At 55.2% G+C, this 21,999-nt stretch overlaps 1 protein-coding gene across 1 annotated transcript in view; it reads left to right on the forward strand.

The window, feature by feature from the left end:
* CACNA1B (calcium voltage-gated channel subunit alpha1 B) overlaps positions 1–21,534 on the forward strand; it is a 195,973-nt gene extending 174,439 nt beyond the window's left edge. Inside the window, exons 38-47 of the mRNA XM_046647936.1 lie at positions 3,940–4,036; positions 6,992–7,100; positions 12,733–12,840; positions 13,401–13,513; positions 14,470–14,597; positions 17,161–17,302; positions 17,435–17,551; positions 19,154–19,358; positions 19,595–19,839; positions 20,210–21,534. Of these exons, the coding sequence (XP_046503892.1) occupies positions 3,940–4,036; positions 6,992–7,100; positions 12,733–12,840; positions 13,401–13,513; positions 14,470–14,597; positions 17,161–17,302; positions 17,435–17,551; positions 19,154–19,358; positions 19,595–19,839; positions 20,210–20,740 (1,795 nt within the window). The 3' untranslated portion in view covers positions 20,741–21,534. The remainder of the gene's footprint in view (positions 1–3,939; positions 4,037–6,991; positions 7,101–12,732; positions 12,841–13,400; positions 13,514–14,469; positions 14,598–17,160; positions 17,303–17,434; positions 17,552–19,153; positions 19,359–19,594; positions 19,840–20,209) is intronic.
* The last annotated feature ends 465 nt before the right edge of the window (positions 21,535–21,999 follow it).

Consider the following 21,999-nt stretch of genomic DNA (forward strand, 5'->3'; position numbering starts at 1 on the left):
TTTCCTGGTGCGTCAGCACGTCTGCCCTGTGTTGCCCTGTGCTTGTGCTTGAGCCCACCACTCTCTGGTCAGATTGGAGGGCAGACAGACTACACTGAGGCCTGTTCCTCGTCAGGCAGAGGGCAAGAGAGACACAGTTGAGGCAGGACTGAGGCTCATTCCAGGAAGGCCGTCCGCACTGTCATCCAAAAAGATTTTTTTTCTAGAGTAGATGGTGTTGCAGAAAAACAGAGATGTTGTATAGGATGTGACTAGACTAATGGGCAAAGGAAGGTCAGTGCAGGCCTGCTAGAAGGAATGACATCCCCCAGATCTCTGTGAACTGTCGACCCAGGACTCCCCCATCAGCCACAGGTGGAGCAGAATTAGGACATACAAGAAGTGGACTTGGGCCAGAGAGGACGCAGATGGCTTCCCAAATCCAGAGTTCTAGAACTGGGGCCCTGAAAGGCACAGGCAGTCAGGGATATGATAAAGAAGATGCGTGTGGAAGAGCAGAGAGCCAAATGTAAGCCTCACCCAGGGGTGACATGTGTAAGACAACGCAAGGCCTGCAGTCCAGAAGTAGTGCAGGTGTGACCCACAGCTGACCCTCAGACTCGCAGCTCCCACCAGGCTGAAAACAGCTCATCTGTAGACAGCCAGGCAGGGGAAGGCCCAGCAGAGGTGGCAGAATAGTCTGGGCCCCACGTCCTGGCAGGACAGAGGGTGCTCTGAGCCTTTCACTAGCCTCCATGACAGAAGCGAGGATGTGGTCATCCTTATTTCCAAGGTGACCACTCTGCTGTCTCCTCATTCTTGAGGAAACTTTGAAACAATAACAAAACTTTGTGAAATTTCCCAAGCGTTCATGGGGTGTGTGTGTCAGTGTTTGCACCGTGTGGCTATGTGAATGGGTGCACAAGTGTGCATATGCATGTGTACATGGACGTGTTTGTGCACAGGCCGGTGTACACATGTGTGCACGTGTGTTCATGCAGGCCTACACACGTGTGTGCAAATGCACATGTTTTTGTATGTGCATCATTAGCATGCACATCTGTCATTTGGTACACATTAGTGCCCTGGGCGTTTGCATGTGTGCACCTATGTGTGAACATGTGTGCGTGTGCATGTGTGTACACATGTGTGAATGCACGTGTGTGTGTGTGTGTGTGTGCACATGCATGCAGTGGGGAGATGAGGAAGGCATGGACTTGTTGCTTCTGGGGCCGCCTTCCCCCATCCTCCCTTTGTTGTTGCCTCTGCTCTGTGCGGTGAAGTGTGGAGACTGGAAAGGAGGCGCACGACCACACCTGCTGTGAGTGGTGTGTCTGCTCGTCTTTATGTTCATCGTCTGCCCGGTAACCTTCCTGAGTGTCTGCCCTGTTCAGCAGCGCCCTCTGCCCGCCAGACCCTGGGGAAGAGCGCCACCTAGTCTGCGGCCAGGGTGTGTCCCAGGAGGAGCTTGGAGGGGCAGGACAGATGAGCTCAGAGGGAGGGCAGAGGGGAAGGGAGGTTGGAGACAAGGATGAGCCCGTGGGGGTGGGAAGGATGGCTGGGGCAGGTTGAGAAGGGCCTTGATGTGTGGGTTAAACAAATAGCTTTGACTGTTTTATAGACAGTGGGGGCAGTTTTTAAATCGGAGTGACAGTATCAGGCCCACACTTTTCATCTGGTGGCAGGAGGGGTTTGATGACAGAAGAGAGAAGACGAGCAAGGAACAGGCCCTGGAGTGGGCGGGGGTCAAGCTTCCAGCCCTTTGTGGTGGCCACTCTGGTCCCTGAGGTTAGCAGGCACCTTGGGTGAGGCCAGAGTGGGGCTTCCTCTTTCCTTCTTCTTTTCCAAAAGTAAATGCAGCACAGTTTGGAGGTACTGGACTGAGGGGCCATAGTGCAGGAAAGAGAAGCATCAGTGTCCGCCAGAGGCCCCCTGGGACGAGGAGGCTCCTCAGCTGGGCCAGCAGACCCAGTGGGGACACGTGTGTTCAGGGAGTGGGGACAATCAGGAGAGTCAGGTCTGGAGAGAAGGCTCACGAGGCCAGGGGCTCAGGCCCTTGGATTGAGGGGAGGGGCTGCCAGAGGCTCAGGGAGGGACTCCCGATGGTTGTGGTGTATGCAGTATGCAGAGTGAGGCTCGGGCGGGCCAGCACTGTTTTGTGCGAGTGTCTTCTGCTGCACCAGGCTCTGGAAGTTCTCTTGGGGTTGCCACGCCACCTGGGGTGCTCTGATCCCTGGCTGGCCCCAGCAGGGTGCTGCCTGTCCCGCCTCCTGGCTCCCCCTGCTCAGCATGAGAGGACGTGTCTTCCCGTCACAGGCTGGGGGGCGGGCAGGACGGGCTCGTCTGCCTTGGTTGCCATAACGTGTGACGTTTCCTTTCCAGTTGCCGGATTCACTATAAGGATTTGTACAGTTTGTTGCGTTGTATTGCGCCACCCGTTGGCTTAGGGAAGAGCTGCCCTCGTAGGTTGGCCTACAAGGTTTGCGACTTCAGAGCCTCCATCGACATACTCGTCCCTGCCCGAAATGCAGGCACAGCACACACTCCCTGCCTGGTTTGGGAATGATGACACCCCATCTCTCTCCTCCCACCCTGCCCTGCCCCGCACTCCAGCCTCCTGGATGCTTCTGTCCCCGTCTGACCTCCCCAACCTCCAGCTGGCTGGGGACAGGGAACCTCATGAGACAGTGCACACAGCTTTCTGGCTGGGCCATGAGGGTGAGGGCTGGCCCTCGAGTGGGAGCCAGGGGCCAGGTCCTGCCTGTGCCAAGGAAGCACCTGTCTCACCGGCTTTGCCTCTGGGCTCTCGAGGAGGGGCTGATGGTCAGATAGGTCAGAAGCCGGGGGCCCCAGAGGAGGGGAGCATGGGCACAAGTAGACCAGGAGCAGCTACCGACTCCATGTCGGAAGAGGGGCAGGAGAGGGCAGAGGCAGTAGGGGCCCAAAGACAGGCCCTCCTGCTCCGCCTCTGGATTGATATACTCAGCTGGCTGGAACCCTGGGAGGAGGGCCAGGCCCTGGGGCCGATCCGCCTGCCAGGAAAAGGCATTCCCTTTCTCTCCTGGGTGGCCTGAACCTGACTGTGTCTGTGGGACCCCAAGCAGGTCCCATAGGCAGGTGTCCCATGGTGGAGGTGAGGCTTCAGGCCTGGCAGCCTGTCTACCTCCGGAAGATGCAGCCGTTGGCCCCCAGACACCTCCCTGAATCTGGACCCTTGTCCCTTGTGTCAGTCCCAGCTCTGCCCTGCTGTGCTGTCAGGAGGTGCAAGAATGGTACCAAGCCCCATCCGCCCAGCTGAACTCCCACCCATAGCCTCCCATTTCCCGCCCAGCCCTGACCCAGCAGCATCCCTGCTCTGGGCCAGCCTTGGGCATCTCTGGGCTTGGAGCAGGACTTGCCCTGGTCGAGTTTCTCTAGAGCCTCGGGGTTCCCTGCAGAACAGCGCAGCTCCTGCTCTAGTTTTCTGGCTTGTGTTAGATTTTCCTCCACCTTTTAGCCTCTAGGCTAACTTGGGAGCAAACTGAGAATTAAGGAAAGCTGAAGTTTGTGCCTGGTGCTCAGGCCAGCCTCACAGGCCCTGTAACTGTCTACCAACCCTCCCGCCTGGTGCAACATCTCTTTTCTGATTTGGCATTACCTGTGGTTTCTAAAAGTGCAAAATCAGAAGTTGACAACCCAAAGCCGCCCCGATGCAGCCCTTCCTCATCCCTCCATGTTCATTAGCTCTGACATCCCCCTGCCCGCTGCCCTGTGTGGGGCTGGCGTGCAGAGGTGAGGCTGGGGGGCAAGGAGGGGATCGAGTCCAGCAGAGAAACCCCTCATCTTACTCATTTGGACTTTTGACGTTTAATCGGACGCTGGTTAACTGGATCTGTTTTCTTGTGCTTCCTCCCCCGCCCCTCCTGCCGCACCCTCCTGTGGACCCGACTCTGCCTCTGCCTCTCTGGGCCGGGTCTCCAGTGGGCGCATCAGTTACAGTGACATGTTTGAGATGCTGAAACACATGTCTCCGCCCCTGGGGCTGGGGAAGAAGTGCCCTGCTCGGGTGGCATACAAGGTAGACCCTGACCCGCTCCCCGGGCTGTCTGTGCTGGGCTGGCCTCCCGTCGTCTCTCGGGGCTTGTCCGTCTGTCTGTCTGCCGTGCTGCTGTCTCATCGTTCTTTCTCTTCTCTGCCCCGATTGTCTCTGCTTCCTTCCCAGACAGAGGGACACAGACACTGTGAAGGTGTCTCTGTACTGGCCCCCTGTCCCCCAGGGCTGCCCCCTCTGAGAGCCCTCAAGAGGCTCAGGAAGGTGGAGCCAGAGGCCTCCGTCTGCCTTTTCTCCCTCCCTCCTCTTTCCTAGAAATGAGGGGATAGACCAGCTTTTTTGACAGAGGCTATTTTTGTTCTGGGCTCAGGACCACACTTGGCTCCTCTATTCCCTAAGCCCATGACATAGGTGGAGTGGTCCAGCCCTTAGGGTCTGCTCTGGTGGGGCAGCAGCCTGCAGGGCCTCGGTGCATCTGAAGAGCCCACCCCAGCTCTGCATGTGCGGAACTTCCCTGGCCTGGGCTGCACTTGGCCGGGGAGGAAGTGTCTCTAGGGCTTGGTGGGCACCCCCGTGGGAAGGAGGCACTGTGGCATTAAGGAGGAAAGGTACCATGGAGAGGGCAGCCTCAGGGGCTAGGAGGTCCTGTGCCCACTCCCCCACTGCTAAGGAGCCCAGGAGGCCGAATGCCAGGAGTGGGTAAACCGAGGGACACCTGCAGGCCTCCCCTCTGGGTGGGTGAGCAGGTCACATGGCCCCAGCCCCATGCCTGCTGCCACCTGCCTATGCGTCTTCAGTCACCTCCTTGGTATGTGAGCACCCCATCCCCCTAGCACCCCACCCACCCACCTGCCTGGGAACCCTTCTGTGGCCCCCAGGCTCCCCAGCAAATGGAGCTGTCCTGAGTCCCATTGCTCAGCCAGCCTGTGTCTGGAACCCTCCGTCTGAGTGAGCTTCCCCTCAGAGCTTTCGTCTCTGGTTCTGTCCATGCTGTCTGTCTCTCTGCCCTAATTCTGGCCTTTGCCTGTCACTTGGCTCAGCACAGCCTTTGGGAGCTGAGTGGCTCCTCCAAGCCACATGCAGACACCTCTGGTATCTTTCTGCTCTCCCCTTGCCTGGCATGCATGTTGTGCCTGCCTGGAGGCCCTGCATGCGAGGCCATAGCTTGGTCCCCAAGAAGGAGAGGTCTGTCCACACTGACACCCAGGGCCAGGCTGGGCAGGCAGGGCCGCAACGGGGTAGCCTTTGGAGCCCCTCCCCAGCTGCACTGGCCAACTCCAAGGTCTTGGGCACAGAAAGACCAGGGGAGGCCTTGGTGCAGGTGGGAGTGGATGGGCTTGGCGAGCTGGGAGGGTCCAGGAGATGCACAGAGGGCCATGGCCGGGAGGGTCTAGGCCCTGGGCAGAGATGCCTGTCTGTTTGCCCTGGCCCTGGCCCTCTGCTGCTCTCTCAGGTTCCTGGCCTCCAGGACCTGGGCAGGCAGACGAGAGCCTCTGGTGAAGGTGCCCTGGATGGAACTCTCCTCTCTTGGAAGTCGCCTGCTTGTTCCTCCTTCACACCGGTCCCTGACTCCGCAACTCCCCTGGAGAGGAATTCCTGTGCCTCTGCCACTGCCATTGGTGCTGGTCTGCAGGGACACTGTGCTCTGGGAAGCCATTTTTCCTGCTGTGCGTCACACAGGTGACGTGTGAGGTCCTGGGACCATGATTGGACATGCCAAGTGGGGCTTTGCCAGCATTCGGGGGAGAGAGTCTAGGCTCATGTCTCTAGCCACCTGCCCTCTGTCAGGCTGAGGATTGGATTTGGGGCCAGGACGCTGGAGGCAGAGAAGGGGCAGAAAAGCTGCTCTGTCACAGGGTGCAGGCTTGGCAGAGGACGGGCAGACCCAAGGGAGGGGCCCTGTGTCCTGTGGGAGGGGACAGGAGGCTGCTAGGAGGAGATAGATGGGTCACAGTACCACTAAGCTCCACTTGACCAGCTAGGTGGCACTCTATGCTCAGGACATTCCAGACATGCCTGAGACCCTCTTCCTCCTGGAAATTGCTAAGTTCTCAGAGCCTCAGGCTCTGGGGCAGCTGCCCACTGCACCCAGAGGACTATGGTACAGACACGCCTGTCTCCACCTGTTCTGTCCTTGAAACTGAAGAGAGGAAAGGAGGCTGCTGCCTTGATGAGGAAGTAGGGAGCAGAGCTGCAGGGCACTGCCCCTGGTCTCGTCCCGAGTGCTTGTATTCTGGCGGATGGCCCTGAGCCGCTCCTACTGGCCCCCATGCTGCTGTCTGAGCCCAAGGCCCTGCGTGGTCCCATCTGTTCCGAGTCCCTTGGACGTGAAGGAGCTCGTCTCTAAGGCTTCCCCTGCTGCCTGGGGCGACAGGCATTGAGCGTCTCCTCCAGACCCCTGGCTGGGTGGTGGGAGCCAGAAGCCTTCCTGGGGCTGAGGGGTGCCCCATGGGAGCTGGACCTCAGAGCTGCGCTCATGGCTACCCCACCCCTTGTCCAGGGCTCCAGGCTGCGGGTAGGAGTTGAGGTTGCGCAGAGCTGTGAGGACAGGGGTCTTCCCTCCTGTCTGTGGGCTGTCCCAGGTGCCTCAGCCTTGGTCCTGCAGCCCAGACCCCTCCCTCCTCAGCCACGACCATGCTCTCTTGTTCCAGTCATATGCATTGGGCAAGGCTCCCTCTGGCTGAGGACTGGTCTGTTCTTTCAGAGGGATCCAGGCTTCTGGCCTGGCCCTACGCCACAATCTTTATCTGGACTTCTACTTTTCCGCAGCCAGGAGAATCCTCAGCTCAGATGAGGGTGGGAGTCCAGGGGTGAGTGTGAATGCTGGCAAAACTCCCATCCACCCAACCTCACTTGGGCCTGGGCACCTGCAGGGACACCTCTGGGAGGCCAAGCCCAACCTCTAGGGGCCTCGAGCACTGTGTAGTCCTGTGGCAGGGGGATCCAGGTAGGACTGGCCCTGACCTCTTCCCTTGTCCCCAGCGCCTGGTTCGCATGAACATGCCCATCTCCAATGAGGACATGACCGTCCACTTCACATCCACACTGATGGCCCTCATCCGGACTGCACTGGAGATCAAGCTGGCTCCAGGTGAGCAAGGCAGCCTCAGGGGGAGGCTACCAAGCCAGGGCCACGCGACCGCCCTTGAGAGTCACCCCTAGGCTGGTGTGCAGGGAGAGGGGTGAGGGGGCCTGTCTGGAGGGGACTGAGGACAGCTGCCCATGGCGCCTCTGTTGGGTGCTGCCTTATCCTCTGATAACCTTCCTGCATGTTAGCACTGTAATGACCCCAGTTTCATATAAGGAAAATGAGATGCAGTGAAATTAACTGACTTGTCCAGCTTACCCAGAGCTAGCGAGTATTGGAGCCAGAACACAGCCTGGCCCTGCCTCACATGAGCCAGCACCCCTTCCAAGGTGAAGCATCTGTGTGCCTTCTGCCCTCTCCCCATAGCGAGCCATCAGGCCCTCTCCTGAGCTTACCCACAGGACCGCATAGCCTGTGCCAAGTCAGGAGAGAATGGCACTCTTGCACGTCCTCCCCACCCTCACCCTCAGGTGATGGCCACTTCCCCTCCACGGAGAAACAGAGTCACCAGAGGGGACCTGCACCCCACACCCACATTGCCCTCCTCCCTGCAGCCGTGCCCTTGAGCTTGGCCATCTCTTGTATAACGGATGAGTCCAGGCCAGTCCCCGCCTTGCACACTAGGTCCTGTTCTCATCACCTACTTGAGGATGTCATGCCAGGAATTCTGTACCCTGTTTCTTGCCCCATCATTCTCTCTCTACTGGATTGTTTGTATCAAGATATAAACACGCTATTATTTCTCTCATCTTTCAAAAGTTCTTCTCTTCCCCCTCCATCGACTTGCCTATTTTTCTTCTCTCCTTCATAGCAGCCAGCTCCTTGAAAGACTGGTCTGTATTGCTTTACTTCTGTCTCTGTCTCCAGTCGCTGCAGCACACTGCTGGAGCTGCTCTTGATAAGCCCTCCAGTCACCTCCACATTCTCAACCATTGTCCCGTGAACCTATGCAGCCTTTTCTCAGTTGTCACTTCCTTCTTTCTGAAACCCTTTTATGTCTCTTTTTGTGGTTTCTTGTGTCTCCCAATCTCTGAATGTCACTGAGTGCCTCAGACTGTTCTCTTTGCCATATCACTTATTCCCATGGTTTAAATATTGTGAATTCCAATTTTGTGTTTTCAGTCAGGCCTCCAGACCTATATATCCCACAAATTATTCCCCATCTCCACGTGGAGCCAATGAGCATCAAAGTTCACTTGCCAAACGGGTATTCCCGTAGTCTTCCCCACCTTCTTCCATGGCAGCTGTCCTTCCAGCTGCTCAAACCAAAACTTGTGGAGTCATTCTTCTCTCCTCTTTTTTTTCTTACCCCATCTGATCCATATCTAATCTCTTATCATATCCTCAGACTCTACCTTCAAAATACACGCAGAACATGGTCACTTCTCTACCCTCTCTCACTGCTACCTCCTGGTCCAAACCATTCTCTTGGCTCTTAACTGAATTGTCGGAGTAGCTTCTAACTGGTCTGCTAATGCCCTGCCCCTTTCAGTCTTCCTTCAACACAGCAGCCAGAATGATCATGTTAAAAATCAAATGAATAAAATTAATAAATCTCTAGCCAGACTGATCAAGAAAAAAAGAGGAAATAAAAATAACCAATATAAGGAACAAAAGAGGGAATCCCACCACAGATCCGGCTGACATATAAATGGGTAATAAGGAAATTTTGTGAATAACTTTATGTGAATGGGAAAATTCAGCTTAAGTGGAATGGGAAAATCCCTTGAGACAAACTATCAAACTATTCAAGAATAGATAATCTGAAAAAAAGAATAGATAACCTGAGTAATATTATATTTATTAAATAGATTAAATTCATAGTTAAAAAGTTCCCAAGAAAGAAAATTGCAGGCCCGGTTGGCTCCACTGGTGAAGTCTATCAAACACTGAAGGAGGAAATATGCCAATTCTGTACAAACTCTCCCAGAAAATAGAAAAAGAGAGGATACTTCCCAACTGTTTTTATTAGGCCAGCATTGCTCTGATACCAAAAATGGAAAAAGACATTACAAGAAAAGAAAATTACAGATCAACATCCCTCATGAATATAGACACAAAAATCTTCAACGCAATTTAGCAAACTGAATATATATATGCATATTAATACATTATGACAAAAGTAGGGATCATCCCAAGAATGCAAAGTTGGTTCAAGTTTAAAAATCAATCAATATAATTTAATATATCAAAGAAGAAAAACTATATGATCATCTTAATAGATGCAGAAAAAGCATTTGACAAAATATGTCCACTCATGACTTAAAAAAAATTCTATGTAAACTAGTAATTAAAGGAAACTTCCTAAATCTGATCAAGGATCTCTATGAAAAACGTACAGCTAATGACATACTTAATGAAGAAAGACAGACTACTTTCCCCTAAGATCAAGGACAAGACAAGGATGTCTGCTGTCACCATTCTTGTTCAACATTGTACTTGAGGTCCTAACCATTGTAGTAAGTCAAGAAAAAGAAATAAGAGATGTACCAGTTGAAAGAAAGAAATGAAACTGCCTCTATTCACAATTGATGTCATTATCTGTGCAAAAAATCCCAATGAGTCTAATAAAAAGTTAATGAAACTGAGGCATGTACAAGCCAAGGATTGCTGGGAGCCACTGGAAGCTATGAAGAGGCAAGGAAGGATTCTTCATAAGAGCCTTTGGAGGGAGCAGGGCCCTACTGACACCTTGATTCTGAGCCTCTGGCCTCCAGAACTGAGATGATAACTTCCTGTTGTTTTAAACCATTAAAAAAAAAAGTTACTAAAACTAATACAGGAATATAGCAAGGTCACAGGATACAAGGTCAAGATGCAAAAAGTGAATGTATTTCTATATATTAGCAAATACAATTGGAATTTAAAAAGTTCCATTAAAATTGCATTGAAAACATGAAATACTTCTGTATTGCTGGATAACTCTAAAAATATATATGTGAGATTTATGGGCTGCAAATTTCAAAACCTTTACTAAAGGAATCAAAGAAGCCCCAAATAAATCGAGCACTGTGCCATGTTCATGAGTTGAAATGCTCAATATTGTTGTCTTTTCACCCCATATTGATCAATAGAATCAATGTTATCCCAATCAAAATCCCAACAGGCTTTTTGGGTAGAAATTTATAAACCAATTATAAAATATATGTAGAAAAGCAAAAGAACTTGGGTAACAAAAACAGTTTTGAAAAAAGAACAACAAAGTTAGAAAACTCACCCTATGTGGATCAAAGACTTTCTATAAAGCTGCGTTGTTTAAGGTATGTGGTGTTGATGACAAGATGGAGACAAAAATCAATGGGACACAATAGAGCCTCCAGATAGAGACTCACACTTAAATAAATTTATTTTCACTTAAATCAATTGATTTTCAATATAGTTGCAAAGGCAATTAAATGGAGAAAAGATAATTTTTCAACAAATGGTGCTAGAAAAGGTTAGACAACTGTGTGCCCCCCACTCCCCACCCATCTTGACATTTGCTGTCTTAGTCTGCTTGTGCTGCTGTAACAAAATAACATAACTGAGCAGCTTAAACACAGAAATCTATTTCTCACAGTCTGGAGGCTAGAAGTCCAAGATCAAGGTGCCAGGAAGGTAGGTCTCATTCTGGGGCCTGTTCTGCTGGCTTGTAGGTGGCCGCTTTCTCTGTCTCTCCTCTCACACAGTCTGTCCCCTGCATGCATACTGAGAGTGAGCGAGCTCTCTGGTGTCTCTTCCTGTTCTTATTAGACACCAGCGCTATTGGATAGAGCCCATTCTTATGACCTCATTTCACATTAATTACCCCCTTCTAGGCCCTATTTCCAAGTATAGTCATATTGGGGGTTATGAGTGGGTTGGTGGGGGACACAATTCAGTCCATAGCACATATCTTTTACAAAAATTAACTTCAAATGGGTCATAGACATAAATGCAAAATATAAAATTATAAAACCTCTAGAAGAAAACACAGGAGAAAAATCTTTGCAATTTTGAGTTAGACAAAGATTTTTTAAGACATAAGAAGCATAAATTATAAAAGAAAAAACTGATAAATTGAACTCTATTAAAATCAAAAACTTTTGCTCTTCAAAAGACATTTAAGAAAATGAAAAGACAAGTGAAAGATTTGAAGAAAATATTTGCAAAACACATATCTGATATAGGATTTGTTTCCAGACTATCTAAAGATCTCTCACAACTCAGTAATAAGGAAATGAACAACTCCCCAAAAATGGGCAAAAGATTTGAACAGACACATCACCAAAGAAGATATATGGAAGGCAAATAAACACATGTGAGGATGTTCAGTATCATTAGTCATTAGAGAAATCCAAAATAAAGCTACAACAAGGTAACACTACATGCCTGTTATAATGGCTAAAATTCTTTTTTAACGATGATATTAAGTGCTGGTGAGAATGCAGAAAACTGGACTTCTTCAGTGTTCGGGTGTGAATACAAGCTGGTGCAACCACTTTGGAAAACAGTTTGGTAGTTCCTTATCGTATGGCCCAGCCACTCCTAAGTGGGATGAAATGAAAATATATGTCCACACAAAAACTTATATGCGAATGTTTACAGCCTCCTTTATAATCGCCCAAAACTGTAAACAACTCAAATGCCCATCAGCTGGTGAGCCGACGAGCAAAGCGGTCTGTCCATACAGTGAGGCTCAGCAGTGCAGGGGAGCCTCAGATGCATTGCGCTGAGTGAGAGAAGTCAGACCCCAAGGCCGGCACCTGGTGTGACGCCATGGCGTGATGTTCTGGAGAAGGCAGGCCCTGGAGACAGAGGACACATCCGTGGCTGCCAGGGGCCAGGAGGAAGCTCCACTGCAGAGGGCACCGAGGGGCTTGACAGTGATGGTGTCCATGTCTTGGTTGTGGTGGTGGATGCACGACCGTACGCATTTACCAAAATTCATAGCATGGGGTAACTAAGAAGGGTGAATTTTATTGTTAAAAAAGATAAATCAGGATATTTTATCCCTCTGCTCAGAACCCTGCTCTGCTTCCTGTCTCAGCGTCTCTGACCTGTGCGCCCTCCCCTGCTCCAGCCCTGCCTTCCTGCTCACCATGTGACACTCCGGGGTCCTTGCCTTCAAGGTCTTACACACTGACAACCTTCTCTGAGACCTCTCCTGACCACCCTGTCCAAACTGCAGCCTTCTAGATATTTCTTATCCCTCCCCACTTGGCTTTTCCTCTATCCAACCGACTGGGCTTTTTTAACTTATTGCTACTTTATTGTAGATTAAAGTCCTGTGACTCCAGAAGGGTGGTTTCTTCTGTTTTGTTCTGTCTGCTAAAACAGTACCGGACATCTGGTGTGCACTCAGTAAATAGTATTGAGTGGACGGATGAGTGGCTAGAGCACTGCCATTTCCCTCCCTACCCCCCACCCACGCACACGTCCCGAGCCACTTGCAGGCTCGGCTCATGCGCCTCTTGCTCTAGGCAGGTTCTGGTAAGGAGGGCTTGGACCAGCTCCAGGGCAGCGCTTCTTCCCCCTGCACTTTCCTTCCAGCGCCATCTCTGCCGTATCTTCCCCAACACCATGTTTCTCTCCGCCTGCGCCCGCTCTGCCTCCCTCCAGGGGCTGCGGGATGGCTCCTGACATCTCTTCCGTCCCTACCCTTGTCCCGCCCCAGCTGGCACGAAGCAGCATCAGTGCGACGCAGAGTTGAGAAAGGAGATTTCCTCTGTGTGGGCCAATCTGCCCCAGAAGACCCTGGATTTACTGGTGCCACCCCATAAACGTGAGTGAGAGAGTCCCTCTGCCCACCCCCCTTTCACGTCCCACCCAGAGGCAGAGCAGGGAGGCCTGGGTGAGGCCAACTGTCGAGTCACCTTGGTGAGGGAGGCTCACCTCCTCGATAGTCTGGACTCAGTTTCCCCTGCAGGGAAAGCTGGTCTTCAGAGTAGGTGCACAGGAGCTGTGGAGAAGATGGCCTTTATTCTGTTGAGCGAGGTCATCCACACTCCTAGTGTGGGGAGTTTACTTCAAAAAATCTAGAGAAAAGGTAGGGAGACTCCTGCAGTTAGAGACGCCAGAAGGGATGAGGTGCTGAAAGATTCACCTCCAGTCCGCTTTGCTGGCAGGAGCTTGAGGGCCCCGTGCGAGGTGGAGTGGGGCCTCGAGAAGAATCAGTGCAGCTCCAGGAGGGATGAGCTCAGCGTTGAGTGGTGGCCGAGCCCCGTGCTCCTGCCCCAGCATGTCCAGGGCTCCTCGTGGTGGAGGGCTGTTTCCTCATCCCACGTTGTCTGCGGCTGTCTGTCCCCTTTCTCCTGCAAACTAGAACCTCTGCTCTTCTTTCAGCTGATGAGATGACAGTGGGGAAAGTCTACGCAGCTCTGATGATATTTGACTTCTACAAACAGAACAAAACCACTAGAGACCAGATTCACCAGGCTCCTGGAGGCCTGTCCCAGGTACCGGGCTCTGGGATTCCCAAGAAGTAACTCTGGGACTCTGGCATCCTTGAGTTGTTTGACAGCAGTGGGGACCACACGCTTCTTGGAGAAAGTGCAGTGGGAAAAGGAAGATGAGAGGTTCTTGCAGCAGCCTCTCTGGCTCCTTTCTACTTTCTCTTAGCTGGTTGCCTGGTGGTACCAGGGAGGCCCTGACTTGGAGAGCTAGTGGTGGGGCCGGCGAGAAGGTGGCTGAGAACAGAGGCTCTAGGCAATACTCCTTTCTTAAGTGGTAGAAGAAAGGTCATGAAGAGTACTTGAGGAGGTTGCTTTGGGAGGAGGAGAATCTGTGTACCCGACACCAGGCAGGGACCAAAAAGACTCAAACTGTCAGTCCAGAATCACAACTTGTGCACCAGGCCTCTGACTGGGGTGGTTTGGGGGCCCATCTTCCTGATGTCATCCTTCAAAGACAATGGCTTTCTCACACAGCAGAACCTTCACTGACTGTGTGTGGACTCTGCCTAGAAAATTGTCCCATGCTCAGAGCTTACCTTCACCCCTTGGGACGGGAAGTATCCGGTGCCCACACCCATTCCCTTGTCTGTGCTGACACCTCCCGCCCTGGAATCTCCCCAGAATTCTGCTCAGCCTAGGGCTCCAACCCCCTCGCCAGTCAGTCCAAGGTGATGATGAGACGAAATCTTTTTGCCAGATGTAATCAGATCCAGTCCATGAATTTTGCAGGTAGAGAAACTGAGGTCTAGAGAAGCGAGGTGCCTTTCCTGAGTCACCAACAGGCCAGGTTGGGAGCTGGCCCCTGGCTGCCTCATATGTAGGGGTGGGCCTGGAGCAGGGCAGGCCAGTGGCCTCACTGAGACACAAGGAGCCTGTGCTGTGCTGTGGGGTCGGGGCAGGTCATTTAGGCACCTCCCCGGCCCTCAGGGCTCCTCGTCCTTCCTGCATCCCTCCTGCAGATGGGCCCCGTGTCCCTGTTCCACCCTCTGAAGGCCACGCTGGAGCAGACGCAGCCAGCTGTTCTCCGAGGAGCCCGGGTTTTCCTTCGGCAGAAGAGCTCAGCCTCCCTCAGCAATGGTGGGGCCGTGTGAGTACCTGGCGCAGGGCGGGCAGTGCAGGGAGAAAGCAGGGCCCCCAGTGTCCCCATTGCCCCCATTGCCCCACTCTCACTCCTGCTGGACACCTGAGGGGTTCCCCGTGGGCAGCACTCTGGCACAGGGAGCCCTAAAGTCCCATCACAGCTCTTGAGGATTGGCTCTGCCATCGACCCCAAACCCACCTCGACTCAGATGTCGTTGTGGGTGCCACCCGAAAGCTGGTCCACATCTGCTGTGAGCAGTCTCTATGGTGGACTGTAAAATTATTCCCCTAATGCTAGACAGGTGCCTCTGCCAGCACTGAGGTCAACTGATCTCGACAGTTCAGACCCCATCTCACCTCCACTTGCATGCCCATTTCTCCTCTGCTCCTCCCTGGCCTTTGATGCCTGCACACCTTCTGTCTCAGGTCCTCACGCCATTCTGTTAATGGCCTCGTTTTCTAATCTTGGTAACTCCTTTAAGACATTTTTCCTCTCAGATTTCCATGCTGGTACTGATTTCTGAAGCAGTTTTGTTTTGTAGGCAAATTGGTAAGGTCCTTCTATATCACGTAACTCTTGCCACAATCATTCTTGATAATGAACCACCCAAAACCAAGTGATGTAAAATAACAATCAGTTTTTTCACATCGTGGATCTCTGAGGGGTGGTCGCTGGTGGCCAGGCTGGGCTCCACTGGAGGGCGAGGTCTTCTCGGCACCCCCCGGGGCCACTGGGGATCCCATGTCTGCTAACATCCCTTGGCCAAAACGAGTTGTTGGCTGAGCCCCCAGCAGAGAGGTGTGCTGTGCCTCACCCAGCAAGTGCTGAGAGTGGGGCCTGACCCCGACCCGCTGTCCTGGAGGGAGGCCAGGTGGGCCAGGACCCTGATTCTTCCTCTCCTGCACTTGTTTTGAAAGTTCCTTTTTGAAGCCTGATTTTGGGTCATGGACTGTTAGTCAGGTAGCTTTTGCTGAGGAACAAACTGTCGTTGCTGAGTGGTGTGTTACTTCTCGCATTTAGGGGCCAACTTGCCAGTTCTTTGGGTCTGGCCTGGGCCAGCTCCTCTGGGCCACATGGACCCAGGATGGCTTGGTCTCCATCCAGTGTCTGGACTGCCCCGTGTGGTGAGGGCGGGGTGCAGATGTTCAGGCCACTCCTCATGTCCCACCAGCCGGAGCGAGTCGTGGCAGCCCGAGCTGATGCAGGGGCGACCCTGCAGGGGTGCGCATCCAGAGTGGGAGACCTTCCAGAACACCAGGAGAGCCTGACCTGAACTGTGCACGTGCCGTGTGAAGACTGTGCTCCTGAGTAGCGCATACAGACCCTGGGGGCTGGCCTCCAGAGCCCCTGGAAACCCCCTTGTTCTCGTGGTCTCCCTTCTCCTTGTTGGTTAAGATCTCATTTTTGCATTTAAACAGTTGATCTGAGTGTGCGTGTGCTGGAGGGAATGGGGTGGTGAGGCATCTTTATGGATTGACCTGAGCTGGGCTTTCAGCTCAGGAGAATGAACATCCCTTATTTCGCTGGTTATAATTTCTACACAAATCAGTTACCACTCCTGAGCTGGGAAGTGGGCCTTTACTGCCATCTAGCGGACGCTGTAAGAGCACACCTGGCTTCAGTGCAGTGGGACCTCAGGGGTGACAAGGCCTTGGGAGCCAGCTTCTGTGCTCCCGGGCATTCCTCCTCTCAGGCTCAGCCTTTCCCGAGGCTGCTGCAGCTCCACACAGCACACTGCCGGGAGATGCTGCGACTGTGGGAAGAGGAAGGATGTCCTCAGAAGCCCCAGCTGGGACTGATCTGGTCGTTAGTGCAGGTGGCTGAGACCATCTGCTGGCTCTGCCTCTGAGCTCAGAGTGCAGTTAATGCCCCCCAGCCTGGGTGACTGAACACGAGAAAGAGCAGTACCAGGCAAATGCCGGGCAGTTTCACTGCCACTTGGGAGACATAAGAGAAACAGACACTGACAGTGAAAGGCAGGTGGGTTGCGTATGCCCAGGGAAGGGCTCCCCCAGTAGGCGACACTGGAGCCTAGATTGGAAAGGCACAATGGCCTGTGTGGCTGGGGGTCAGGGATGTGGGGAGGAGCCATTGAATTTGGAGGTGAGAAAGAGGAGGTGCCCCAGGCGGGGCCATGGGCTCAGGGCTGGCCACGCGCCTGTGGTGGCAAGACGTCCTCAGCTGCTAGATACTGTGCACACCGTACACACGTGGCCTCGTCCTTGCTGTGAGCAGTTCCGTTCCCACTGCACTCGTGAGCCTCTGTCTAGGGCTGAGCAACGTACTGGATGTCCCTAGACCAGGAAACAGTGGGCCCAGCCTTCACTCGGTTGGTATCCAAGGCCTCCTCTCTGTCTGTCGGCTCTGAGCCCAAGCATTGTGTCCGTGTCACTTGCTGTGCCTCCACTTGAGGGTACCCGCATTCGAGGGGCTTCACCCCTCTGAGTTCCCTCTAACCCAGAACAGGGGGTACCAATAGGGTTCCTGGCAGTTTGGAGCCAGGTCCTGGGTGGGCATTCTGGGAGCCATGGACCTCCGAGCCAACAGGACAACTCTCTCTTCTCCACAGACAAACCCAAGAGAGTGGCATCAAGGAGTCTGTCTCCTGGGGCACTCAGAGGACCCAGGAGGGGCCCTATGAGGCGAGGACACCCTTGGAGCGCGGCCACTCTGCAGAGATCCCAGTGGTGCAGCCAGGAAAATCAGTGAGGGTGCCCAGGGCTGGGGAGTGAAACAGGCATGGGGCGAGACAGGGATGGGGCTGAGACAGGGATGGGGAGGGGGTGAGAGTGGGCTGTGGGTGCTGGGGTCCAGGTGTGACTGGGGGGTTGCTGTACCCCCAGGCTGTGGATGTCCAGATGCAGAGCATGGCCCTGAGAGGCCCTGATGGGGAGCCCCAACCTGGGCTGGAGAGCCAGGGCCGAGCGGCCTCCATGCCCCGCCTGGCGGCAGAGACTCAGGTGGGTGGTCTGGAGGGTCGGGGAGTGGGGCTGAGATCTGGTATGGAGACGGCTTTGCTGGGGTGGGGCCTCCCCATTGCTCTGCAGCCTGGACACAGTCAGCCCCGTTGGGCCACCCCAGAGCACAATGCTGGTCACGGGGTGCGGCCAGGCCAGCAGAGACCCCACCGCCCACCTGTGCTCAGCCTCCTGTGGGGGCACGTGGGCATCTGCCCCCGGCCAGAATCCCTGGCCTGGCGTGCCCCTCTCTCTGGGACACGCCCCTCCCTCCCCAGCCCCGTCCGCCCCCCGCAGCTTGGTCCACCCTTTTCACCTTTGCAGAGGATCTGGGAATGACCCACCCGTTCTCTCTCTGGACACTGGAGGTAGCGCCCCTCCGGCCCCTGCTCCTCCCGGATGGGTTTGGAGACTGAGCAGGAAGTCTCGGGAAGGGGGCTGTGGCTCTGGTGTTTCCTGGGCTGAGCTCCTCTCACAAGGACCTGGCCAACAGGGGCTGGACGGGGCTGCCTGGGACCTTCAGGGCTGCCCGGGCGTGTGCCGGCTCCCGATGGCCCAAGAGTGGCCCAAGCCCTCTGTGTGCTTCTCCTCCGGCTCTGTTGCTGTCTCCTCTGTGGTTTCTGATTCTGTCTGTTTACTTTGGACCTTATTCTCGTGACTTGTCACACTCACTCCCGTTGGTAATATCTTCTGTCCTCTTCCCTTTCCCTGCTTTCGCCACAATACCCATTCCTCACTGCCTCCCTCTTCCTTCCTCCCTCCTCCCTTCCTCCTTCCTCCCTTCCCTCCTCCCTCCCCCCTTCTCCCTCCTCCCTCTTCCCTCCTCCTTCCTCCCTTCCTTCCTCCCTCCTCCCTTCCTCCCTCTTCCCTTCCTCCCTCCTCTTTCCTCCCTTCCTCTTTCCTCCTTCTTGCACTGTCCTCACTTCCTACTTCTTGCTCTGTCTCTGCCCACTGCCCCATGATGGCTGCCTCTCTTCAGTGAGTGCACGGCCTGTGTCGTGCCTCTTTTCCCTCTGGGGCTCGTGGTGCCAAGTGGTGGCTGTGGGAGGGCTGATGTCTGCAGGTCCTGCTTTTAGCCCTGGGGGAGGAGCCTCACAGTCCTGGGTGGACAGACGGCTGGCAGAGTGATCACGCTGCAGCCACTGAGGCACCTCTGGGCCCCCACTGGAGATTCTTCTGGCCAGGCCAGCATCCTCCTTCTCCCTGGCCTCCTTTCTGTCCTTTCGGGACGCTGAGGCTGACAGGCTGCCCAGGCCCCACCCGGCCTGGGAGGGAGGACACCACATAAAGAGTGCTGTGCTCTGGAGGAAAGGGGTGTCTTGAGTGGGAAGAGCTTTCCAGGGAGAAGGGCAGGCCAGGTGGTCCCTGAGCCCTGGCCCCTCAGTGCGGCCTTCCGGGGGACCCTGCCAGACCTGCTTCCCCCCAGGGAGCTCAACCTGCATGTCTGGGGAGATGCCCCAGCTGTGGGGCCTGAGTCTCAGGCTCATTTCTCCCGACGGGACTTGTCCTGCTGTCCCTGAGCCCTGGCCTGTGTCATGGCTGCTTCCTGCTGTCCCAACCTCCCCCGGGCCCCACTCTCAGGCCGCACTGCCCGTGTCCCTGCAGCCGGCCCCAGATGCCAGTCCCATGAAGCGCTCCATCTCCACGCTGGCACCACAGCGCTCCCACGTGGCCCATCTCTGCACTGCTGCCCTGGACCGTGCGCCAGCCAGCCAGGCGCCTCACCACCACCACCGCTGCCACCGCCGCAGGGACCGGAAGCAGAAGTCCCTGGAAAAGGGGCCCAGCCTGTCTGCAGACACGGATGGCGGTGCGTGCCAGGGCTCTCAAGTGTGAGTGGGCCTGAGCAGGGGGTCCAAGAGCCCATGGGGGACCCTCTTCTTTTCTGTACCTCACGACCTCACCACTGGCCCTGGGTAGGGGACCAGGCAGGACCACCCTACCCCCAGCTCCAATCCTGGGACTCCTGCAGGTGGTGTAGGCCAGGTCTGGGCTGGGGTCTGTCCCTGGCCAGCTTCCTGTGCTGACTTCTCCTCTCCCTGCCAGCCCCCAGCAGCACTGCGGGGCCAGGGCCGCCCCTGGCAGAGGGGCCCGCAGGCTGCCGGCGGGAGCGCAGACAGGAGCGTGGCCGGTCCCAGGAGCGGAGGCAGCCCTCCTCCTCCTCCTCTGAGAAGCAGCGCTTCTACTCCTGCGACCGCTTTGGGGGCCGTGAGCCCCCACAGCCCAAGCCTGCCCTTGGCAGCCACCCCACGTCACCGACGACCGGGCAGGAGCCAGGACCCCCACGACAGGTAGGGTGAGCAGCCTGCCCCTCCACACGTGCCCCACCCGCTGGGCCCTCGTGCCCTGTTCCCAGGCCTGGGTCTGCGCTCCTGCCGACCTCGTCCTCTCCAGTCGCTTCCTTACTTTCCCTCCCCACCGGGGCAGGCCCGCCTCTGGTTTCCTCTCCTCTGGGCCCCAGGGCATCCCTTCCCATCACCTGCCATCCGAGCCTGATGCCCAGGGCCTTCCCATCCTGCACCCCTGCCCACCGCCTCCTGGGCCACCCCAGGTGCAGCCCACCTGCCCGGCTCTGCCCCTCATGCTGCTTCCTGCCTCTCACCTGCTCTGTCGTATTGTCTTGTCCTCAGAGTTGATTTGCTCTATTCTGTTTCCTTGTAGGGTGGTGGCTCGGTGAATGGGAGCCCCTTGCTGTCAACATCTGGTGCTAGCACCCCTGGCCGTGGGGGCCGCAGGCAGCTCCCCCAGACCCCCCTGACCCCCCGTCCCAGCATCACCTACAAGACGGCCAACTCCTCACCCGTCCATTTCACCGGGGCTCAGACCAGCCTCCCCGCCTTCTCCCCTGGCCGACTTAGCCGCGGCCTTTCTGAACACAATGCCCTGCTCCAGAGAGACCCCCTCAGCCAGCCCCTGGCGCCTGGCTCTCGGATCGGCTCCGACCCTTACCTGGGGCAGCGTCTGGACAGCGAGGCCGCTGCCCGCACCCAGCCTGAGGACACGCTCACCTTCGAGGAGGCTGTGGCCACCAACTCGGGCCGCTCCTCCCGGACTTCCTACGTGTCCTCCCTGACCTCCCAGTCCCACCCCCTCCGCCGTGTGCCCAATGGCTACCACTGCACTCTGGGGCTCAGCTCAGGCAGCCGGGCACGGCACAGCTACCACCACCCCGACCAAGACCACTGGTGCTAGCTGTGCCCCACTGCCGCCACGCACCCGCTCAGCGGGCATGTTCCCGTCGATGAGTTTTATCATCCACGCTGGGCTCTTGGGGATGCTCCAGGCTCCAGGGCAGGGGCGGCAGCTCGGAGGAGGAGGGGCCGCCCTCCCGGGCAAGCTGAGTGGAGGCCCTCCTGCTCCTCTCTCCTCTCTCACGCTGAATGGATGACTAGAGCCCTTCTGTAGAGGGCTGGGCTTCCTCCATCTCCTCCTCTGCTGCCTTCCAGGGTCTCACCCCACAGACCCCACACAGGAAGCAGCCGTGTGTGTTGAACAGGACCCAGCCAGTCTGAGTCCTGTGTGATGGACTCCAGCATCTGGGGTGCATGCTTGGAACCTTTTTTAGGAGGGCCAAATCTTGTTGGGAGCATCCTTTATCCAAATGTGTGCTACAGAGGGCCGGGCATGTCTATAAGCGTCGCGAGACTGCGGGCCAAAGTCGGCAGTGACAGAGCTGCAGTCCCGCACCCGGTAGCCTGGCTGCTGTTCCGTGCAGGCCTCTCCCGCGCCACATGCGCCGGCGTGCTCTTCGTACCTTTGGCAGCAAATGGATGCTAGAAACACACTCAGATGCGCTCTGTCCTCTCCAGACACTGTCAGCTCCAACAGGGACCAAATCTGGAAAATGTTCCTGCTGTGGGTTTTGGTTTTTAATTGCAACACCCTTCACTCTTTTGTCGATTCTGTATACTTGATCTAGAGAAAATAGAAAACAGAAGGACTGGAAAGGAAATGTTGATATTACTTTAAAAAATCAAACCTGTGGGGAAATCAGTTTTCCTGCTGTGTGTTCGTGACACTCATGAGGAGACGCTCTTGTGTGCGGTCCGGGTGGTCCCCAGACGACCCCTGGTTCCCGCTGCTGTCGACCAAGTGCCTGACCTTGAGCCCTCTCACGCCAGGCTCCAGGAATGGTGATGTGAGGCCTGCTTGAACTGTGGGTGGGTTTTGTGGAAACTGTTCCAAACAGCAACCAAGTAGAGAGCTGGTGTCAACGGAGAACACTCAGACGACATCCCGGGGCATGGCTGTAACTAGAAATGGGGCGACCATTCCCTGTGTCCCTCCCACGCATGGAAACCACAGCACAGAGTGGAGTATGTGCTCGTGTGGGGCGTTTTCAGGCTGTTCTGCATCTCATACTCAGGGACAGGAGGGTGCCAAGCAGGGCATGATCTCTCGTTGTGAAAACTTCTTTTCACATGATACCCAGAGGGGCATGGGCTAGGGGG

The sequence above is a fragment of the Equus quagga genome, chromosome 1 (genome assembly GCF_021613505.1).
Source record: "Equus quagga isolate Etosha38 chromosome 1, UCLA_HA_Equagga_1.0, whole genome shotgun sequence".
Lineage (NCBI taxonomy): Eukaryota > Metazoa > Chordata > Mammalia > Perissodactyla > Equidae > Equus > Equus quagga.